Source organism: Amblyraja radiata, chromosome 38 (genome assembly GCF_010909765.2).
Source record: "Amblyraja radiata isolate CabotCenter1 chromosome 38, sAmbRad1.1.pri, whole genome shotgun sequence".
NCBI lineage: Eukaryota > Metazoa > Chordata > Chondrichthyes > Rajiformes > Rajidae > Amblyraja > Amblyraja radiata.
In genome coordinates, this window is record NC_045993.1 from 6,676,475 (window position 1) to 6,697,537 (window position 21,063).

The 21,063-nt window shown below is 42.8% G+C and overlaps 1 protein-coding gene across 1 annotated transcript; it reads right to left on the reverse strand.

Annotated features, from left to right (window-relative positions):
- Positions 1-3,103: 3,103 nt before the first annotated feature.
- On the reverse strand, positions 3,104-16,510 carry desi1 (desumoylating isopeptidase 1). The gene is made up of 6 exons (XM_033013528.1): positions 16,302-16,510; positions 9,482-9,503; positions 9,307-9,376; positions 6,487-6,596; positions 4,348-4,470; positions 3,104-3,682 (listed from the first exon to the last, which is right to left on the reverse strand). Exons 1-6 carry the CDS (start codon positions 16,384-16,386, stop codon positions 3,592-3,594), a joined length of 501 nt encoding a protein of 166 aa, XP_032869419.1. The 5' UTR covers positions 16,387-16,510; the 3' UTR covers positions 3,104-3,591.
- Positions 16,511-21,063: the final 4,553 nt, after the last annotated feature.

Sequence of the window (21,063 nt, forward strand, 5' to 3'; positions counted from 1 at the left end):
ACAATAAATTAAACTAAGTTTTAATCGCTGAGAAAACAGTTTCCCCCTCGTCTTACGAGTTTGAAGTGCTGTACTCAGAAAGGACTTGCAACCTTGTTGTCTGTAACTTTAAGCAGCACTAAGTCATTGGTTTGCAAGAGCTGAAATCCACCAAAATAAGCCACAGAAACTACCAACATTTAGACCACTGTAAACAGAATGTATTAAACGAGAACAATATTGTGCACAAAACCTATACCAGGAAAGGTTTAAATTGGAATGCAAGTTACTCTATGCAGTTATGGTTAGGTTTGACCTTATTGAGATGAAACATTAAATGTGTTCCTCTCTCCACAAATGCTGCATTTGACTATTTGAGCATTTCTGGCCTTCCAAGTTTCATGTCTGCCATTGTGGGAGTAATACTGGATAGCAATTCAGACTTTAAACCTTGCCTAATCTTTTGTCGTCTTACACGAGGTTCAGGAACACGAAGGCCAACCTCAACAAGCCCACCTCATACACACCTCCTCTCCCCTTAACTTGCTGTTGCAGGAGCCCATGAACCCTCTTGGCTTTTAGGACCACCTACCCTGTCGATTGCTTTAGACAGAGATGGTTCAAGATAAAGAGAGGGGGGCTTTATGTCACAGTCTTTCAGTTTACACTGAAATATTCCACTAGAATAATAAGGTGGAGCAATCTTGCAGGGCACCAAAAATGCTGCTGATACATTTATATTGATTATGAACTGGGTTATTGCTTTCCAGTGGCAGCTACATTTCTAACTGTTGCAGATGGCAAAAGTTCAAACTGCAAATTTAAATCTGGTCACAGGCTAGGCTTAAATAACTTCATAGTCTCCTTCATAGCTTCATAAAGAGTGGAGATCAAGTTCATCCAATTCAAAGCAAGCAAGGTCACAAAGTCAGCTTCCACTGCAGGGTCAAGGTGATTCCCATCACCCGCCCCACTTCACTGACTTTTTCTGTGCTAAATGGACTGATGTTCTTTTTACTTTGATGGTTGAGGAACAAGGGAATTGGCATTGGGAAAGGTGGAATTGCATCAGTAGCTAGTGACCCCGTAAAACGATACCAACGCTTGGAAGGAGGAGAGTCAACAGAATGAGATTGAACAATATAACTGATGCAACAAGAAGTGAATTGATAACTGGTCATGGAATTCTATGATATGCTCAAAACTGCTCAGGTTTCCATTCCCTCAATACTCCCATGTTAGGCGGATGCAAAAAATGCTTTTCATTTCACGAGGCTGAAAACCGTTCCCCACCCAAAGGATTTTTACAATATCCTTAAGGGAAAAAAATCAATCAGTTCCAGATACACCAATCCACTGTCAGATGCCAGGGTTCAATGCCCATCATACTGCAGAGTGTTTCGTTAGTTGATATTTTAAATTAGCCCGGTGTTCCTGGGAGTTCATAGCAGGCATCAAGCAACAGGATATTGGAGCAGACCCACAAACCTACAAAACCAAAAGTATTTTCATAGAAATGATTGTTTTCAACCTAAAAAGATCAAGAACATCTCTTGCCGCATAGACCAGGGCCATCCAATAGCTCCATGTATTTAAAAAACACAACTTGCACACCCTCACACAATACACCAGAATATATTTTGTTCATCAAAACACCTGCTACCATTCAGTTACCAAACCAGTTGATCCAGTCAAAATTAGTTGCAACTCAGTTCATTGTTCAGTATTTCTCCTCTGTTCCCAAGTCTTCACTTGGAGAGTGGGCAATATATATATATAGACAACAGTGGAATAGACTGGGGTGGGGGCTGTAACATCTCCTTACCACCGTCGGGGTCGAGTCTGCATTCTGGTGACTATTGGGCAAGTCTGGCCCACATTTTGTCCTAAGCTGCAACATCAAATTAACACAGTCCTGGTGAAGTCAGGAGAGTAGGTTTAAAGCCTGGAATCAGATGACCTGCTGTTGTTTGATCTCAACCACTGGAATGATTTCTGACCTGCTTATTTAAAAGACCCTCAAAAATAATGGAAATGCTAAACTGTGCAAAACAACTACATCTCACTCCTTGGGATGTGCTTAAATAGGATGCCCACCTAGAGGATGAATAGTTAAGCCCCTGTCCCACTGCACAAGGTAATTCAAGAGTTCTCCCGAGTTTTCCCGATTCGAACTCGGAGAATGTCCGTAGCGGGTCCGTAGGAGTTCGTGGATGTCTCGTAGCGGCTCGTAATGCTAACAGTAGGTACTCGGGGAAATCCGGTAAACTCGTGACGTTTTTTCATCCCTGCAAAAAAATGTCCACGAGTAAAAAAATACTCGTGATGAAAAAAAACGGTTACTTTTTACTCGTACGAGCCGCTATGAGACATCCACAAACTCCTACGGACCCGCTACGGACATTCTCCGAGTTCGAATCAGGGGAAAACTCGGGAGAACTCCTGAATTACCTCGTACAGTGGGACAGGGTCTTAAGGGAACTTAATAAGGTGGTCAAAGTGCTCAGCTACAAAGGAAAGATTGTTTGTCAACCATGAACCATTCCCCAGCACCATATTCTGGACAGCAGAAATAATCGGAAGAAATTGTGGGAACAGTGGTGGTGATGATGAATGGAGAATGAGGTAGTCTGAAACTGGGAAACCTGGCCTGATTCCATCCTTCAACCAATATTTATTGGGAAGCAGTACACTCCTGACTTGGTCAGATAGAAGTCAGTGAAATGAGAGTTAACAAACTAGAAACATTTTTTTTAAAATAAGTGCCTATGAAAAAGAATTGAATGAAAAAAGTTAGTTGTCCAAGTACTAAAATTTAGTCCATACTTCATACGGATTTGTACTGTGAACGTTAAGATGTCACTGGGATGGAAATAGTTAATGCCGACAAACTGTACCAGAAGGAAAGGCACGCAGAGGCCTGTCTTCAACAAGATGTAACGGTAGACAAGGTAAAAAATCCTGAACTGAAGGGGACATCGGAAACCTCCAGAACAATGGAGTCTGGAACAAATTCCATCAATGGCACCGTGTCAGAGCAAGATACAAATGGTCAGCAAGTTGAGTCAAGCAACTAAGACATGAAAGTGCAATAATGACTGAAATTACATTACCCTCCCCACAATCAGTATTATGGAACACATTTATTCAGTAATAACTCCAGTGGCAATACTGGAAAGGTTATCCCTTGCATTGTTCAAAGCATTGGCAATGATACTGGCACTACAGTGGATAAACACCAACAAGTCCAAGGTGCTGGTATATTTTAGGAAGAATCCAGAGGACAGGTGATGATAGGGGTAAAAATATTGTATTGCAAGAAAGAATGCAAAGTCACATGAGTGCCTAGTAACATCATTCACTCAAAGACAGCTGACAAAGGGCCATGAAAATTGAAATATTGCACTATAAAGTTCAGTAAAGTATGTGTACAATGTATATGCACTTTTTCAAACAGATTTTAGAAAAGAAACTTTCTACCACTTTTCAACATGTTAGGTATGATGAAAGATACTTGAAGAGAAATCTTCATTTTTCTTGCGATCACTGTTTAGTTCTGCGAGGCTGGTGACCACGTGTCTTCACGGACAGCAGCTCTCGGAGTTGCTTCTATTAGCTCCGATTATTCTCATTGATGCTGGTTCCTGCCACTGGTTGAATCTGGACAGAGTCGAGGATTGGCTTAATGAGTTGACCAAAAGGACTGAAAACAAAGAGGAGAGAGGGAGGGAGAGAGAGCAACATAGAAAAAGTCCAGAGTTAGTCTTTGTTGTTCATTTTCACTCTTCCATTCAGAGGCACAAATACCTCACTAGGATATAGGTCTCTTGGGAACAGGTGGTTTAACATTACTGTGCCCTAGAGTGAATGCAGGCAATGCTGCCAGCTACTCAAAGACATGCAGGATTATAGATGAATTGGCCCTTTTTTTTTGTTAAAATGGCGTGTGTGTGTGAGTGAGATAACTTAGAACTTATGTGAATGGGTGATCAGTGGTCTGTGTAGTCTCGGTGGGCCGAATGGCCTGCCTCCATGCTGTAGGTTAAATTCAACTATAACAAAAGAGGGCCATCATAGCTCACATACATCCACAATTTCTAGTGTTGATCATTGTATTGCGGTATGGATAGTGAATCCACACAGGCAGATAAGCCTACTGACCCCCCTCCCTAGACCAGAGATATTTTGCCTAATTGTGTGGAGCCAACAGGCCAAACTCAGGAACTTGGGTCTGCTTAGATCAGATAAATGCTACTTTTGCTCCCCGAGTCTTTAAAGTCCTGCAGTGCCCCAATGCAGAACAGTGCATTCAGAAGTGAACACAGCAAATAGCAGAATAACAAAAAAACAAGGGCAACATGTACTCACGTTGATAAAACCTCAGAAGGCAGGTCTGTGATGTAGGATGGAATCTTCTTTCCAGTGAGAAACTGGGCCACTTCATTACTGAAGGTATTGCAGTTATGTTCAAAAAGCTTGTAGCATTCTCCCCTGTGGACGGCAAAAAGGCTGAAGTTAAAGTTTCCACACAACAGTTAATCAGGTCAAGTAGAAGTTAAGATGCCCAGAAAGAGATCTCTTTGGCAACATTTCAATTGTTATGGTATTCATGTGTAGGAAGGAACTGCAGATGTTGGTTTAAACCAAAGATAGACACAAAATGCTGAAGTAACTCAGCGGGTCTGGTGGCCAAGTGTGAAGTCGCTGCCTCAAAAATGCTGGCAGTATCATCAGAGACCCACACCATCCTGGCCACACACTCATCTCCCTGCTACCTCAGGTAGAAGGTACAGGAGCCTGACGACTGCAACAACCAGGTTCAGGAATAGCTACTTCCCCACAGCCATCAGGCTATTAAACCTGGCTCGGACAAAACTCTGATTATTGGTAGCCCATTATCTGCTATTTACACTTTATCAGTTTATTTGTTTATGTGTGTATATATTTATATTGTGGTATATGGACACACTGATCTGTTTTGTAGTAAATGCCTACTATGTACTGTGTGCCAAGCAAAGCAAGAATTTCATTGTCCTATCAGGGACAAATGACAATAAACTCACTTGAACTTGAAAAGGAGATGGGTTGGTTGCATCTTTTCATCGTCCTTTGAAGACTAAAGAGCGGGCGGCACGGTGGCACAGCGGTAGAGTTGCTGCCTTACAGCGCTTGCAGCACCAGAGACCCAGGTTTGATCCCGACTACAGGTGCTGTCTGTACGGAGTTTGTACTTTCTCCGCGTGACTGATTGGGATTTCCCCGAAATCTTTAATTTCCTACCACACTCCAAAGATGTACAGGTTTTCTAGGTTAATTGGCTTGGAATAAATGTAAAAATTGTCCCTGGTGTGTGTGTTGGATAGTGTTAATGTGCAGGTATCGCTGGTCGGTGTGGACTCGGTGGGCCGAAGGGACTGCTTTTGGCACTGTATCTCTAAACTAAACAAAACATGAAGAGTGCAAGCGCAATAAATATTTGAAATGGCATATCTGCCCGTGTCTCAACATGAGAAATAGAAGTTACAATTAAAATGGTGCTGGAGAACTCCAGCAGACTGACGGTGACAGGTGGAGGAAATGGCATGTGTTATTCGAAGCCCTGTTTAATGTGATCAATCAAAATCTAATTCAATCAATCAAAATCTGCAGCAGATAAAGCAATTCTTGTGGAACTTTCCCATGGTGAGTCAACATTTTCAAGACAAGATTATGATAAAAAGGCTTTTAATAAATGCTAGGTTGACAAAAGTGCTGGAGAAACTCAGTGGGTGAGGCAGCATCTATGGAGCGAAGGAAATGGGCAACATTTCAGGCCAAACCCTTTTAATAAATGCTGTTCAGTCTTCTGTGGCATGCAATTCCTCAATGGCAGCAAGGTATAACATTCACATCCCCAGATTCTATATGGATTTATAATGCGGCAGATGGCAACATTTTTGGATATGAAGTGGTTTTGATTGCTAACTGTAGACCCACTTAATAGTTGGAAATTGAGAGGCAATGAAACATGTCTTGGTAAAAAAACGTCGCAGTGAAAAAAAAACTATATCGATAATACCCTTGTCTCTTACGAATACAGTTACCAGTTTCACTATAGGTGGCTATTGAAATTAACAAAAGGTGCATAAAACCTAGATTTTTTTGATTTAAAAAAAAAAATTTGTACATTTTGGCACTGTTCACGTTGCTAAAAGACATTTGGATGTTCTTGTGGAGACACAAGAAACCGCAAATGCTGGAAACTTGAGCAAATCACAAGGTTCTGGAATATCTCAGAGGATAAGGCAGCATCTGTGGAGGAAATAGATAGGCGTCGTTTTGGGTCGTGACCCTCCTTCCGTCATTGTGTTAGGAGGGGAGAAGCTGGAAAAAGACGGGTCAAAGCCTCATAAGTAACAGATGGGCACCGACAAGAGGGGTAGGTATTATGCCTCTGCTCAAAACTACATGGTGCTAGGGTATACCACGTCTGTGTTTCGAGAACACAAGAAACAACTAGGGACTAACCTGAAGGACGACTCTCCCAAAGATGTTAAATAGTCCATGATTAATTCCTCAGTTACTTCTGTGGTACCAAGATCAACAACAGTGTCTGGTGGTCCAAGCAAGGTCCCACCCTGGGAATCGAATAAAGATAAATAAGACAACATGGCACAAAGGTGTAATTGGATCCAACAAGGGTACAAATGTTGTGCTTATCACCCTATCCCTGGATATCACCACCATTTCCCAGTAATTTGTGGGAAGAGAAGAGCCAACAAGAACTGGAATCAAATTTTCAAATGATTCTCGACCGGCAACCACTGCACGGGGGCAGTAAACCTAAAGGAATGCAACGATGCAAGGTGTGGAGACAACAATGCGATATTTCTTTCCAAAATAGCGCTCCCTCTGTCGGTCACATGGAACCAAAACGACTCACATTACCTCATGACACAGGAGGAAGCCCATGTCAGCTCTTAGAGCAATCCCATCAATCTCATTACCACATTTATATTCTGTAATCTACTCTCCATTCTCATGTTTATGCCGAATTAGCTCATCCCAGGAGAGCTGTCTGCTCAATATCCTGGTCAGGGAAAAGGAAATTGGCTAGGATTCCTGAACTTGATAACTGCACAGTTCTGCCACAGTTGTTTTGAACATTAAATAAGAAAGTACAGATAGTTCTGAAATAATGCATGTTCAGCCATAATGTGAATTTGCACATAACAGGACTGATGAAATTTGGAACATTTTTGTATTATGGTTGGATATGAAGTGGTTTTGATTGCTAACTGTAGACTCACTTAATAGTTACGTTGGAAATTGAGAGGCGATGAAACATGTCTTGGTTAAAAAAAAGTCGCAGTGAAAAAAAACTATTTCCATAATACCCTTGGTCTCATAAGAATACAGTTAAAAGGTTTCACTGTAGGTGGCTATTGAAATTAACAAAAGATAGACACAATGCTGGAGTAACTCAGGCAGCAACTCTGGAGAGAATGGGTGATGTTTCGGAGTGAGACCCTTCTTCAGACTTTAATTCAGTAATTGACAAATCACTTCTATTGACACTTGTGCAATGATACACTACTAAACAATGTAACTGTTTAGTTTTTAGTTTAGTTTAGAGATACAGCGTGGAAACAAGCCCTTTGGCCCACCAAGTTCATGCCGACCTGTGATGACCTATTCACTAGCACTATCCGACACACTAGGGATAATTTACAGAAGACAATTAACTTACAAACCCGCACATCTTTGGAGTGTGGGAGAAAACCGGAGCACCCGGATAAAACCCATGCTGTCTCAGGGAGAACATGCTAACTCTTTACAGACGACGGGGTCAGGATCGACCCCGGATCTCTGGCGCTATAAGGCAGCAACTCTATTGGTATGCCGCCCCTTTACGGCCGATTAGTACTTTTAGCTTGCAGTAATAAAATAAAATAATAAAATTAAATTAAAAAAAATAAAAAGTTGTCTGCTGCAATGTGATAGTCGCATTTCCAAGAAATCTCATGTCATACAAAATAGAAACAAACAACTACAGATGCAAAAAAATAAATTAAAAAAATCGGGTTATAAAAACAACTGTTTCAATGGTGATAAAGGGGCTTAGGGACTAGAGTTTCAGGGTCCAATAAGAGTTATTTTTCCCCACAGGATTTTCAAAACTAGTTATATTAAGTTACGGGTTTATATCTGTTCCTGAAAATACTACAGGCTGTGTGTACTTTGTTTAATAGAGTAACATTGCACATGAGTCAATAGAAGTGGAGTGCTTGTCAATTGTAATGACCACCTGTGGTGCAAGTAGCAGTTGTGTTCTTAAGAGACAATGGTGTCTGCCAAGAGCAATTTATTCTGCTTGCCAATTTCCAACAGTTATAACCAATTAGCCGAGCGTAATGCAAATACCGTTTCCCAATTCATTGATCGCGTTATATCCAATTTGCATTATGGAAGCAGAACTATGTAGGAAAGAACTGCAGATGATTAAACCAAAGAGAGACATAAAATGCTGGAGTAACTCAGCGGGACAGGCAGAATCTCTGGAGCGAAGTAATGGGTGACGTTTCGGGACAAGACCCTTCTTCAGACTAGTCGGAATAGCAGAACTGCCTCTATTAAACAGGAGCCTTCATTTCTAAAAATCCCATGGGGGAGAAAAATAACTGGTGTAGAGTCAGAGTCTGAAACCCCGTTCTCTCCATTGACACGACTGTTTTTACAACACGATTTTCTGTAACCCGAGTTTACTTAAGAATGAAACTATCGCATTATAGCAGAACTACCTGGACCAAAAGATGTGGACACAAATTTCAGGCGGATGTTGTGTTTGTTGGGTGGAATCAAGGTAGGGAAACAAGTACCCGTGCATCTATAGAAACAAGCAGGGGCAGATGTCACTAGCATTTTGTATTTTACTGATGGGGTAATAGATCACCAGAGCAGAACTCCATGGTGTAGGAGAGAAATGGAGACTGTCTCCTTAATTTTCTAAAATATTTCTTTTAAAAAAGGAAGGTAGAAGTTTTAACTACTGGGGTGCTGATTTTGGATGATCAGCCATAATCATATTGAATGGCAGTGCTGGCTCGAAGGGCCGAATGGCGTACTCCTGGCACCTATTTTCTATGTTTCTACCATTAGAAAATAATGAGTGGTTCAAGGTCACGTTTGCCCACTTGGGCTGGATGGGAGTTTTGTCCAGAGGTGCTGCATTGGCTAGATGGCAGGATTTCTGCCTGCAAGTGTCTTAACACCAACCAGTAAATCAGTTGAAACAGAGCGAGTCTATACCGAAGGAAATATTTCTGTAAAAGATAAGAATACACTTACCGGCTGACAGTTCGCGATTCCACCAGAACCATAGAAGAACTCTTCTCCGTTCACAACTATTGCAGTATGCCTGAGAGGACCAGAAACAAAAGATTTTTAATATATTAAAATATAGGTTCATAAACAACACTATTACAGATAAAATATTTTGAAAAATGAAAACGAATTAACTCACCATATTCCATCAAGTTGTTTTCCTGTTTAAGACAAGAAAAAAACAGCAATTGATGAACAGAATTATAAGGCCCTTCTATTCACCATCTCTCCCCTCAATTTTATATCACAATTATATCTCCCTCTCGGCAAACACCGTTTCAAATTAAAAAAACTCAGGCTTATCCAATCCTTCCCCATGGCTACAGATTTTCATTCTCAGCAATGTCATCGTAAATCCCTCACAAAATCAATAATCCCGTTACTAGAAAGTATTGCTGTGGCTGGAACGGTGCACATTTCAAGTGTAACCTTCACGCTCCTATACTCAGAGCCATGACTAATGATGGGTAAGTATCAGATAATCATCATATAAAATGTAATACATAGGCATTAGTCTTTATTCTTGATCCTTGATTAAAGGATCAAAGCTATTTTGAAGAAAAAGGGAGACAATTAATTAGGCAAAACATGGTATAGGTTTTAATGGGTAGATTATAGTAATAAGAGAAAGAAAAGTAGATGTGGAATTTTAGTGATTCAAGATTCTTGAAAAGGAAATGCCGAAAATGAGTGTGGAATGATGCACTTAGAGTTGAAGAAAGGATTATAGTTCAAGAAGCACTTAACTCTGGTCCTGGCTTAATTAATTTAAAATGAGAACATTAGCAGGTGAGAAATATCAGATTTACATATACTTTTTTAAAGTAAGTTCTTTTAATATTCATTCTCTTCTACAACAGAGGTACTTGTGGACATGTACTTTTAGCCTCCAAAATATTAACAGAGTGGCCATTCTGATGGGAGCTTTAAATTGAAAATGATAGGAGACATGGCAGATTGACATATTACCTTGATTCAATCTGTGGTCACTTGCTCTTTACAAATGACCATCAAGGCAAGGTTCTGATAGCTGTAGGTGCCTGTGAACCTCAGCATGGGTGAGGTAGGAGAAAAGTTACTAAAGAGTCACCTGAATCTCAAGCTATGTCACTGACTTGAATAGTCATGAATGTGTCCTCACCCTCAACATGTTTTGACCACCCATGCTTTCCCCTATGGTGTGCAACCTGCTTGTCAGTTTCATACAGCTGGACAGTTTGCCAGGATATCTTAAAAGCGCAGCTTGGAATGAACAATCATTGTCCAGTTAGAGCCATGCAGATACCATACCAAGCACAAGAGGCAGGATGAAATGTCAATGGAGATATATTTGTTGTCACACTTTTTACTTCCTGACATTTTTGTAAATGATTTTTCAAATTCACAGGTGGCCACAGTGAGACTTCAATTTGAAATTGCCAGATTACTAGTGCAAAATAGATGAATTGTGCAGTACAATATACAACACAATACGGTTTTATCCGTCACCATTACCACAGAACTGTACCCAATACAGTGTATGTGAATTAGATTCAGGTGAGATTTTGGTTACTTTTGCTTGTTGTGGATTATGATTAATACTAATTCATAGCATCATTTTTCAATAGGGCCCATTACAGCCTGTGTTGCAAACAATGAGGAGCACAGACCATAATAACCAGGAAACACATCCAATAGTAAAACAGGTTAGGTTGAACGCAATTGTTCTTCCACTTCACTGGTTGCATTACATAATAATACACCAAATGTGCATGCACTTCCTCAGCTAATGATCCCCGAATCAAAACTTGCTTATGGACCACACCTCTGGGTTTATTTTAAATAAATTTGATTTACTGGAGCAACAACTGGTCCCTCTTTTGCCAGAACGTTTTCCTTAGTACACAAAATATTCCCTTCATGATTAAAGGACTGCTATCTTTATGTGGACAATAAACTAGATATAGAAAGTAGGTCCTTCACCCCTGGGCTTGTTCTACCTTTCAATTAGGCCAACAAATTAATTATTCCTCCATGACCCAACACAAATTTATTGATACCTTTACCCTAGGATCCCCACCTCTTTGGAGAAAGTGCTGCAGATTTTTCCTTCCTTTCGACGAGGAAGAAATTGCTTCCCGATTCACTTTATCAAGACCTAGCTCTTCTTTTGAAGTGACCCCATTCTTTATTCCCACAGCACATATCCATCCTTCTAAATACCCGTTAACAGTTACAGCTTCTCCCCCTCCCCCAATCTGCAACACTCAAGTGAATAGAACATAGAAACATAGAAAAATACGCCATTCGGCACTTCGAGCCAACATGATCTATTCAATATGATCACGGTGGATCATCTAAAATCAGTACCTCGTTCCTGCTTTTTCCTCCATATCCCTTGATTCCTTTAGCCCCATGAGCCAAATCTAACTCTCTCTTGAAAACATCCAGTGAATTGGCCTCCACTGCGTTACGTGGCAGAAAATTCCAGATTCACAATTCTCTGGGTGAAGAAGTTTTTCCTCATCTCAGTCCTAATTGGCCTACTCCTTATTCTTAAACTATGACCCCTGGTTCTGGACTCCCCCAACATCAGGAAGATTTTTCATGCATTTTGCCTGTCCAATCCAATTTTATATGTTTCTATAAGATCCCCACTCATCCTTCTAAATTCCAGTGAATACAAGCCAAGTCGACGCATTCTTTCATCATATGTCAGCCCCGCCATCCCGGGAATTAACCTGGTGAACCTACCCTGCACTCCCTCAATAGCAATAATGTCCTTCCTCAAATTAAGAGACCAAAATGGCACAATACTCCAGGTCTCACCAGGGCCCAGTACAACTGCAGTAGGACCTCCTTGCTCCTAAACGCAAATCCTTTCGCAATGAAGGACATTAGCTTTCTTCACTGCCTGCTGTACCTGCATGCTTACTTTCAAGCCAATACAAGCCAAGGTTATGCAAACTGCTTTCATAATTTAACGCTCTAGTGCACTTCAGGTTATCTTTTTAATTTTTTTTAATCAACTTCTCCAAATAGATAATAAGTCTTTAAAGTTACCTGGAAAATAAAGTTGACTGCGGCTCAACCAAACCAGTTGCAACCTTGGCATCCCACACAATCTCAAGCTCAGTTTGCAACTCCACATCCCTTCACACAAAGGTGGTTCCGTTCAACCGTCAAAGCATCAGTTGTCTCCATTTGCTTCAGTTTATCACCAAAACTTTCAACTGTGCATTTGTTACCTGAACTGTCCCAATGCTTACCTGACCAACCTGCCTCGCATCTCTTCAAAATGAAATGAAGCCACAGTATTGACAACTTCCCTTCTCAGCCTCCATGTTACTTAGTATTGACAGTTCTCCGAGATAGTCCCATTTCAGACCTGCCGATATCACATTCCCCAGGGAAGAATCTGTTTCTAACAGCTACAACCTTTCAAATCTTCCCTTTCCAAGTCCTTGAACAATTAGCAGCCTCCGAAATCTGCCCTTCTCATTCAGTTCTAATGAATTGCTTTGTCCTGGTTTACACTGTTGCAGTAGCACTGTGTTGACTCTGCTCGATATCATTGATAACCCATGATTGTGACAATGGCAATCTACAACCCAGTGCCCCTTTCAACATGGCCAGCAATTTCGTCATCACCATGACCTAGATATTCCCAGACCTGCACTTCCATTGTTCTAGATAGACACAAAAAGCTGGAGTAACTCAGCGGGACAGGCAGCATCTCTGGAGAGGAATGGGTGACGTTTCGGGTAGAGACCCTTCTTCAGTCACTCAGCGGGACAGACAGCATCTCTGGGTGACGTTTCAGGTCGAGAACCTTCAGTCTGAAGAAGAGGCTCGTCTCGAAACGTCACCCATTCCTTTTCTCCAGAGATGCTGCCCGTCCCGCTGAGTTACTCCAGATCTGTCTATTTTTAGTTTAAACCAGCATCTGCAGTTCCTTCCTACGCATCCTTCCAATGTTCTATCTTGTTGTAGCCCAAAGAATCGCATACAGCGGTGTCTCTCCTCCTTTAAACCTCTCCACCTCTTTTCTCTCTTCTCCATTCCCTTTAACATCCCAGTCGATCTATAAATTCACTGTACTTTTCAGTCATTTGGCCAAGGTTTGGATCACTACCCCAAAAATAACTTTTAGTGACTACATAATATTTCTTAACAACTCTGAGGGGCAAGGATAGATCTTTGTTATTTTAAAGATACTAAGAAAATGAATGTTGTTGTTAAAGTTAATATTGTAGGATTTGCAGATGCCCAACTTGCCCCAGAGTCCTTCACCCCACTTGTTCATTTACTCCTCTGAATCTGACCATCTATACACAGTCATGGTTTTAATCACTTGCCCATCGATTAACATTCTCCAGATGATCTGTGGTCCTAAGTTCTATAATTATCCCATTAAACTATTTTTCGTGACCCGAAACGTCACCCATTCCTTCTCTCCGGAGATGCTGCCTGTCCCGCTGAGTTACTCCAGCTTTTTGTGTCTAGGTTTAAACCAGCATCTGCAGTTCATTCCTGCACATTCCTTTAAATGTTCCACCATTTCCTTAAAGAAACTGTACCTTCCTGTTCCTCTCACCCATTTACATTGTTCTGCTCACAATTTGTAATTGGGACGAGAAGTTCATTGACAAATAGTGCCTGGCCAGTTCCAGAACAGGGAAATTCCACCTGATGCTATTTGCGTCAGGTTCACTCACACAGGTCAAATGCCAATCCACTGTGATCATGCCCTGTCATAGCAGTGATACGAATCTTTAAAAAAAAGAGTGCAGGGCCTCTGGCTGATGAATAAGTATCTAGAAGGCTAAAACTGTAGATCTACAGGGAATAATTAAGAGATTTAAAAAATAAAAATGGATCCATAAAAAAGTAGAATGCAAGAGCTGTCAAGTTTCTTTTTATGGCTTTTCTTTTAAAACAGTAAGGAAATGTTGTTGAATGACAACCAAGAGCTGCAACTGACAGGAAGGCAGACATAGGGGCACAAAGTGCTGAGTAACTCAGCAGGTCAGGCAATATTTCTGGGGAACATGGATAGGTGACGTTTCAGGACCAGTCCCATCTTCAGACTGATTGTGGGGATGGGGTGAGAGAGAAGAAAGCTGCAAAAAGCAGAGAGACGGGACAAAGTGTGGCTGGAAATATGTTAACACAGGCGAGGAGGGGGTTGTCAGGCAGATAGGTGGAACAAATGCCAGAGATATGAACAGAAGATAATAACAGAAGGAAAGTATCAGGAGGGGAAGGAAGGTATCAGGAGGGGAAGGGGTCAGGGTGGAGGTACGAGGAGAAATAGGCAGGTGTCCAGGTGGGGCAAGGGGAAAAAAAGGTTTGGGGATTTGATAGAAATCACCTAAAATTGGTGAATTCAACATTCATGCAGTTGGGTTGTAAGCTATCCAGAGTATGAGGCAGACCTTATTCTTGTTCTATAAAGTCAATGGTTCAGTCTAAAGTCTTATTATGACTTTCAAAAAAGAGACATCCGAAGGAACTTTATCCACAAGTTATTCTGAGGTACAGAGACAGTTTTACAGAAGCTATATTGCTTCCAGCGCAATCACACGTGAAGCAGTGAACAATGATTAAGCTACTCTTGATGGCTGAAAGGGAAGCGTTGGACTGTTCAAACCGAGATCTCCGTTCATGTTGCTATACGAATACAATGACTATTCTGTGAATGAATACAACGCAGCTACTAATCTATAGTCAGTAATATTGCAAATAAGTCACACAAGTCATTTTCCACTCTAAGGGGAAAAAAAATCATAAAATGCAAATACTGATTAGAAGAAAGTTCCAGTTTCTTTTTGTGTCAAAATTGGTTACGATTTTGGGATCAAACAAACAGAATAGCACTTTTCTCCCTTTTGCAGAATACTACCTAGCAAGAGAGTTAGGGGCCGAGTTCTTTTTAACATGAAAGCTGTTAAAAAAGAAAATTCAAGAAATACGTGGCAGTCCTCTTCACATTGGCTTTCGCTTTCCCTTTTCAGATATTAAAGTTTTCAGACAAAGTTGCAGGGATGGTCCAAATAATCTTTTGCCAGCTGTTTCGATGGTGATGCCAAGTAGATTAGCAAAGGGGAAAGAGTCATGGAAGAGCGAAAGGACAATGACCTCTGACACATGAAATGAACTCTCAATCCTGGTTAAAAAACATGGGACTGCTGGAGTCACTCAGAGGGACAGGCAGCATCTGTGGAGGGGAATGGACAGTGTTTTGGGGCAAGGTGTCAGGGGTATATATATAGGGAGAAGGCAGAAAAATGGGACTGAGAGGGAAAGATAGATCAGCCGTGATTGAATGGCAGAGTAGACTTGAAGGTGCTTAATCTGATTCAGTCAACTTAATCTGATCCTAGAATTTATGATCAGTCTGAAGAAGGGTCTCGACCCGAAACGTCACCCATCCCTTCGCTCCATAGATGCTGCCTTGACCCGCTGAGTTTCTCCAACATTTTTGTCTGCCTAGAATTTATGTTTCGGGTCGGGACCCTTCTTCCATCACCCGGTGCGACCATTTGCTCATCATTGTAGCACTGACACCTGCCGTGTTAACACCATTTAACGCAGCGATTAAAGCAGGGCTCGATTCCAATACAGTTCACGTTATATTTTAAAGCAAAACAAAACACAAGACGGAAGAAGGGTCTCGACCCGAAACGTCACCCATTCCTTCTCTCCAGAGATGCTGCCTGTCCCGCTGAGTTACTCCAGCGTTTTGTGTCTACCTTCGGTGTAAACCAGCACCTGCAGCTCCTTCTTACAGGTGCTGGTTTACGGATCAGCTTTGACAGCTCATCCTCCACATGGTCCAGCAACAAATGAATATGCCATATGCGAGATAAAAGATGATTTGTTTAAATATAAATACACGTCGCGGCCTAGACACGGTAACCGCCCCCCCCCGGGCCTCGATTTGCGGCGCCGGCCGCGTCTTGCCGGCGATGACTTACCGAGCATGAAGGGGCTGAACTGTCGAGCGAGGCCGCGGGAGAGGTCGTAGACGTAGAGTTTGACGGGGTGCGGCGCCGTCTCCATCGCGGGCGGACTCGCTCACTCGGAGCCGGCTTCACTGTGAGCGCGGGGACGGGCGGGCGGACTCGCTCGACGCCGGCGGCGGTTTCACTGTGAGCGCGGGGCGGGCGGGCGCTACCGCACCCGGGGGGGGCCTCGCAATGAAGCATTTACGGAGACCCTCCCCCCTTCATGCCGTCACAATTCACTGGCCACGCCTCCCGTTCATCAGCCCACCGACACTCCCCTAACTGACCATTGGTCACCCCCTCTGCCAATCATGAGTTTGTCCCGCCCTCCTTCACACTGCTCATAAACTATTGGTCAGGCATTCAGTCCATCAACGACTGATCACACCCCCTTTATGCGTCACCAACTATTGGTCACGCCTCCTATTCATCGATGACTTGGCGCCGCCCACCGACATTCCCCTCACGGACCGTTGATCGGTCTGACTGTCCATCAATGACTTGGACCTGCCCCCTTCATGTCGTCACAAAAAGCTTCTGTCACTACTTCTGTCCAAAGATCCTATAGCGGAGATCTTTGCTTCTGTCCATCAACGACGGGTCACGCCCCCTTCATGCGTCACAAACTATGTCCATCGACGACTGGTTACCGCCCTCTCTCACCACCGTCACAAGCCATTGGTCACGTCTCCCGTCCATCAACGTCTTAGACCCGCCCCCTTCATGCCGTCACAAACCGGTGGTCACGCCCACTCTCACTCCCATCACAAGCCATTGGTCACGCCTCCCGTCCATCAACTACGTGGACCCGCCCCCTCCAGGCAATATTTGTAACAACTTCACGCTGGTTACATCAGTACCAGAATCAGAATCAGAATCAGGATCAGAATCAGAATCAAAATCAAATTATATTCGCCAAGAATGTTTTGTAATAATAATAATAATAATAAATTTTATATATGGGCGCCTTTCAAGAGTCTCAAGGACACCTTACAAAAATTTAGCAGGTAGAGGAAAAACATGTAAGGGGAATGAAATAAATAGTAGAGACATGACTAGTACACAAAGTAAAGACAGAATTCAATTCAAAACACAATATGAGGCAATTAATGCACAGATGAAAAGGGAGGGGGACGTGGGGCTAAGGATAGGCAGAGGTGAAGAGATGGGTCTTGAGGCGGGACTGGAAGATGGTGAGGGACACGGAATTGCGGATCAGTTGGGGGAGGGAGTTCCAGAGCCTGGGAGCTGCCCTGGAGAAGGCTCTGTCCCCAAAACTGCAGAGGTTGGACTTGTGGATGGAGAGGAGACCGGCTGATGTGGATCTGAGGGACCGTGAGGGTTGGTAGGGGGAGAGGAGGTCAGTGAGATATGGGGGGGCCAGATGGTGGAGGGCTTTGTAGGTGAGGATAAGGATTTTGTAGGTGATCCGGTGGGAGATGGGAAGCCAGTGAAGTTGTTTGAGGACTGGAGTGATGTGATGCCAGGATTTGGTGTGGGTGATGAGTCGGGCGGCTGCGTTCTGGACCAGTTGGAGTCGGTTGATGTAGGTGGAGCTGATGCCAAGGAGAGGTGAGTTGCAATAGTCCAGTCGGGAGGAGATGAAGGCATGGATGAGTCTTTCAGCAGCCTCAAGAAGGTGGTTATTTCATCAAATATCCACTCACCACCTTAGCCACCCTCACAACTCGCTGCTGCCATCGGGAAGGTGGGGACAGGCGTTTGAGAAACATGATCTCAAAAAGCAAAAACCCAACAAAAAGCTTTTCACTGTACCTCGGTACACATGACAATAAACTAAACAAACTGAACTGAACCTCAATTGTCATCTTCAATGTTCAATGTTCAATGGTTGGTTCAATGGTACTTTATTGTCATAGGTGCCTATGTACGGTGAGATTCCTATTTTGCTTCCAGTTCAGTAAAAATCCTATTATACATAGGCACAATCATACTCAAGCACAAGACTGTCAGAACAGTAGATTAGACCAAGGCAACACACAACAGTTAATCTCCCCCTACTACAAACAGGCTGAAGAAAGGCCCTGACTCAAAATGTTGCCTGTTCTCTTCGCAGATGCTGCCTGAGTTACTCCAGGACTTCAAGAAGGAACTGCAGATGCTGGAAAATCGAAGGTACACAAAAATGCTGGAGAAACTCAGCGGGTGCAGCAGCATCTATGGAGCGAAGGAAATAGGCAATGTTTTGGGCCGAAACGTTGCCTATTTCCTTCGCTCCATAGATGCTGCTGCACCCGCTGAGTTTCTCCAGCATTTTTGTGTACCTTCTTACTCCAGGACTTTGTGTTTTGCTCAAGATTCCAGTGTCTGCAGTTCCATGGATCTCCACTAATCACCCTTTGCTTCCTGTAGCTGAGCCAACAAAATTGAAGCTGGCTTGAAACCAAAGATCTATGATCTTTGCTTGATACATTCCCTTCAATCCCATGGGCTTCATTGAGGGAGTTTTGCAAACAGACTTTTGCATCTAATTCCTGGCTAGGTTCCAGTGGGTGTCCCTCTTTCTCTGATTCTTTTTCTCTCACTGTTGGCAATTTTTTTTTAATAAGGGTGTACATTTCCTAAGAGTCAGCAAAGCAATATTGGTGTTATGCCTTTAAAATTCTGTTTTGGGAAAAGATGAAAGAACTCTCATGAAAGGCTAAGCAAATATATCCATTGTTTCATGCTGCATCAGCAAAAAGAACAATAACAGATTTATAAACAAGCTGAATATTTCAGGGCACTTCACAGGGGGGTTAGCAAACACATTTTGTCACAGAGACACAAGAGAAGACATAAACAGCATCACAGTGGAGCAGCAGGCAGTGCAGCTACATCACAGCTCAAGTCACCCGAAGGAAGACACAAAAAGCTGGAGTAACTCAGCGGGTCAGGCACCATCTCTGGTGAAAAGGAATAGGTGAAGTTTTGGTCGAGACCTTTCTTCAGACTGAGAATCAGGGGAATGGGAAACAAGAGATATTGATGATGATATGGAGAGATATAGAACAAATGAAAGATATGCAAAAAAGTGACAATGATCAAGGAAAAGGTCCATTGTTGGCTGTGGGCTAGGAGATAACGTGTATTAAAGATAATGAAAATCATCAAGACAACAGTGAAACTAGTATAACGACTAGGGTGGGGGAGGGACGGCGAGGGAGGGGATGCATGCAAGGGTTACTTGAAGTTGGAGAAATCAATATTTGCAAGGGTTACTTGAAGTTTGATCCTGACTTCTGGTGCTATCTGTGTGGATTTAGCATCTTTAGAGTTTGGACATACATAGTGGAATCATACCCTTGCCCACCGAGTATGCACTGACCAGCGATCACCCTGTAGACAAGCACTATCCTACTACACACGAGGGACAATATACAGAAGCTAATTAACCTACAAACCTGTACGTCTTTTGAGTGTGGTAGGGACCTGAATCCACAGAAATCCCAGGCAGTCACGGGGAGAGCATACGAACAGCAAGAATAAGGGGTAAGCCATTTAGAACAGAGACGAGGAAACACTTTTTCTCACAGAGAGTTGTGAGTCTGTGGAATTCTCTGCCTCAGAGGGCGGTGGAGGACGGTTCACTGGATACGTTCAAGAGAGAGCTAGATAGGGCTCTTAAGGATAGCGGAGTCAGGGGATATGGGGAGAAGGCAGGAACGGGGTACTGATTGAGGATGATCAGCCATGATCACATTGAATGGCGGTGCAGGCTCGAAGGGCCGAACGGCCTACTCCTGCACCTATTGTCTATTGTCACCCATAGTCAGGATCGAACCCGGGTCCCTTGATGCTGTAAGGCAGCAACTCTACTGCTGTGTATAGTTCTGGTCACACCGCAGCCTGACCTGCTGAGTCTTTTTTTTTTTAAACCACCATCTCCAGTTGCTTGTGTCTCCATGTGTTGAAGGATGTTGAGAAGGGTTGGCAGCTATCAACTGGATTAGTCGAAAGCTCTCTCACCATCACCTTAACTGTACAATCCGATACAATCACTCCACTCTTTTAAATCTCTTTCTACCTGTCGTACTTGTGTTTGGCTTGTGTAGTACCTGTATTATCTAATTTGATTAGACATCACACAAACAAAAGCTTTTTACTGAATGTCAGTGCTCGTGACAATAATAAACCTAAACCGTGGCAACATTTCGCTTAAGTATTCTCCAGGAATGCAATCCTTGTGCAGTCTGCAGCGATGGGCATCAAGACAAATGAGGGCATCAAGCCAGAAGACAGGTCCCAAAGATGCTGCCTGACAAGCTGAGTTACTCCAGTCCTGACTTTGTGTCTTTATTCATCAAGACAAAAACACACACACTGGTTCTTCCTAAAAACATTGAAAAGGCAGCAACTTTTAAATATGCTCCCCCCTGTTAACAAATTTGGTGTTTTGCCAACAACGAGGTCGATTTTTCATACACCAGTGTTGAACCATGCTGGCAACATTTGCCACTGTCAATGCTTGGCCAGAGTTGGGCACCATGTATTATGGATAGACACAAAAAGCTGGAGTAACTCAGTGGGACAGGCAGCATTTCTGGAGAGAAGGAATGGGTGACGTTTCGGGTTGAGAACCTTCTTCAGACCCGATCTGACCCGAAATGTCACCCATTCCTTCTCTGCAGAGATGCTGCCCGTCCCGCTGTGTTCAGCTTTTTGTGTCTATCTTCGGTTTAAACCAGCATCTGCAGTTCCTTCTTACACACCAGGTATTATGGACCAGATA

Coding starts and splice junctions, on each gene's coding strand:
- desi1 (XM_033013528.1), bottom strand. CDS start 16,386: ATGGAGACGGCGCCGCACCCCGTCAAACTCTACGTCTACGACCTCTCC. Junction 9,504..16,301: donor GTTCAGCCCCTTCATGCTCG/GTAAGTCATCGC, acceptor TGTCTTAAACAG/GAAAACAACTTGATGGAATA. Junction 3,683..4,347: donor CCTTCTGAGGTTTTATCAAC/GTGAGTACATGT, acceptor CTTTGTTTTCAG/TCCTTTTGGTCAACTCATTA.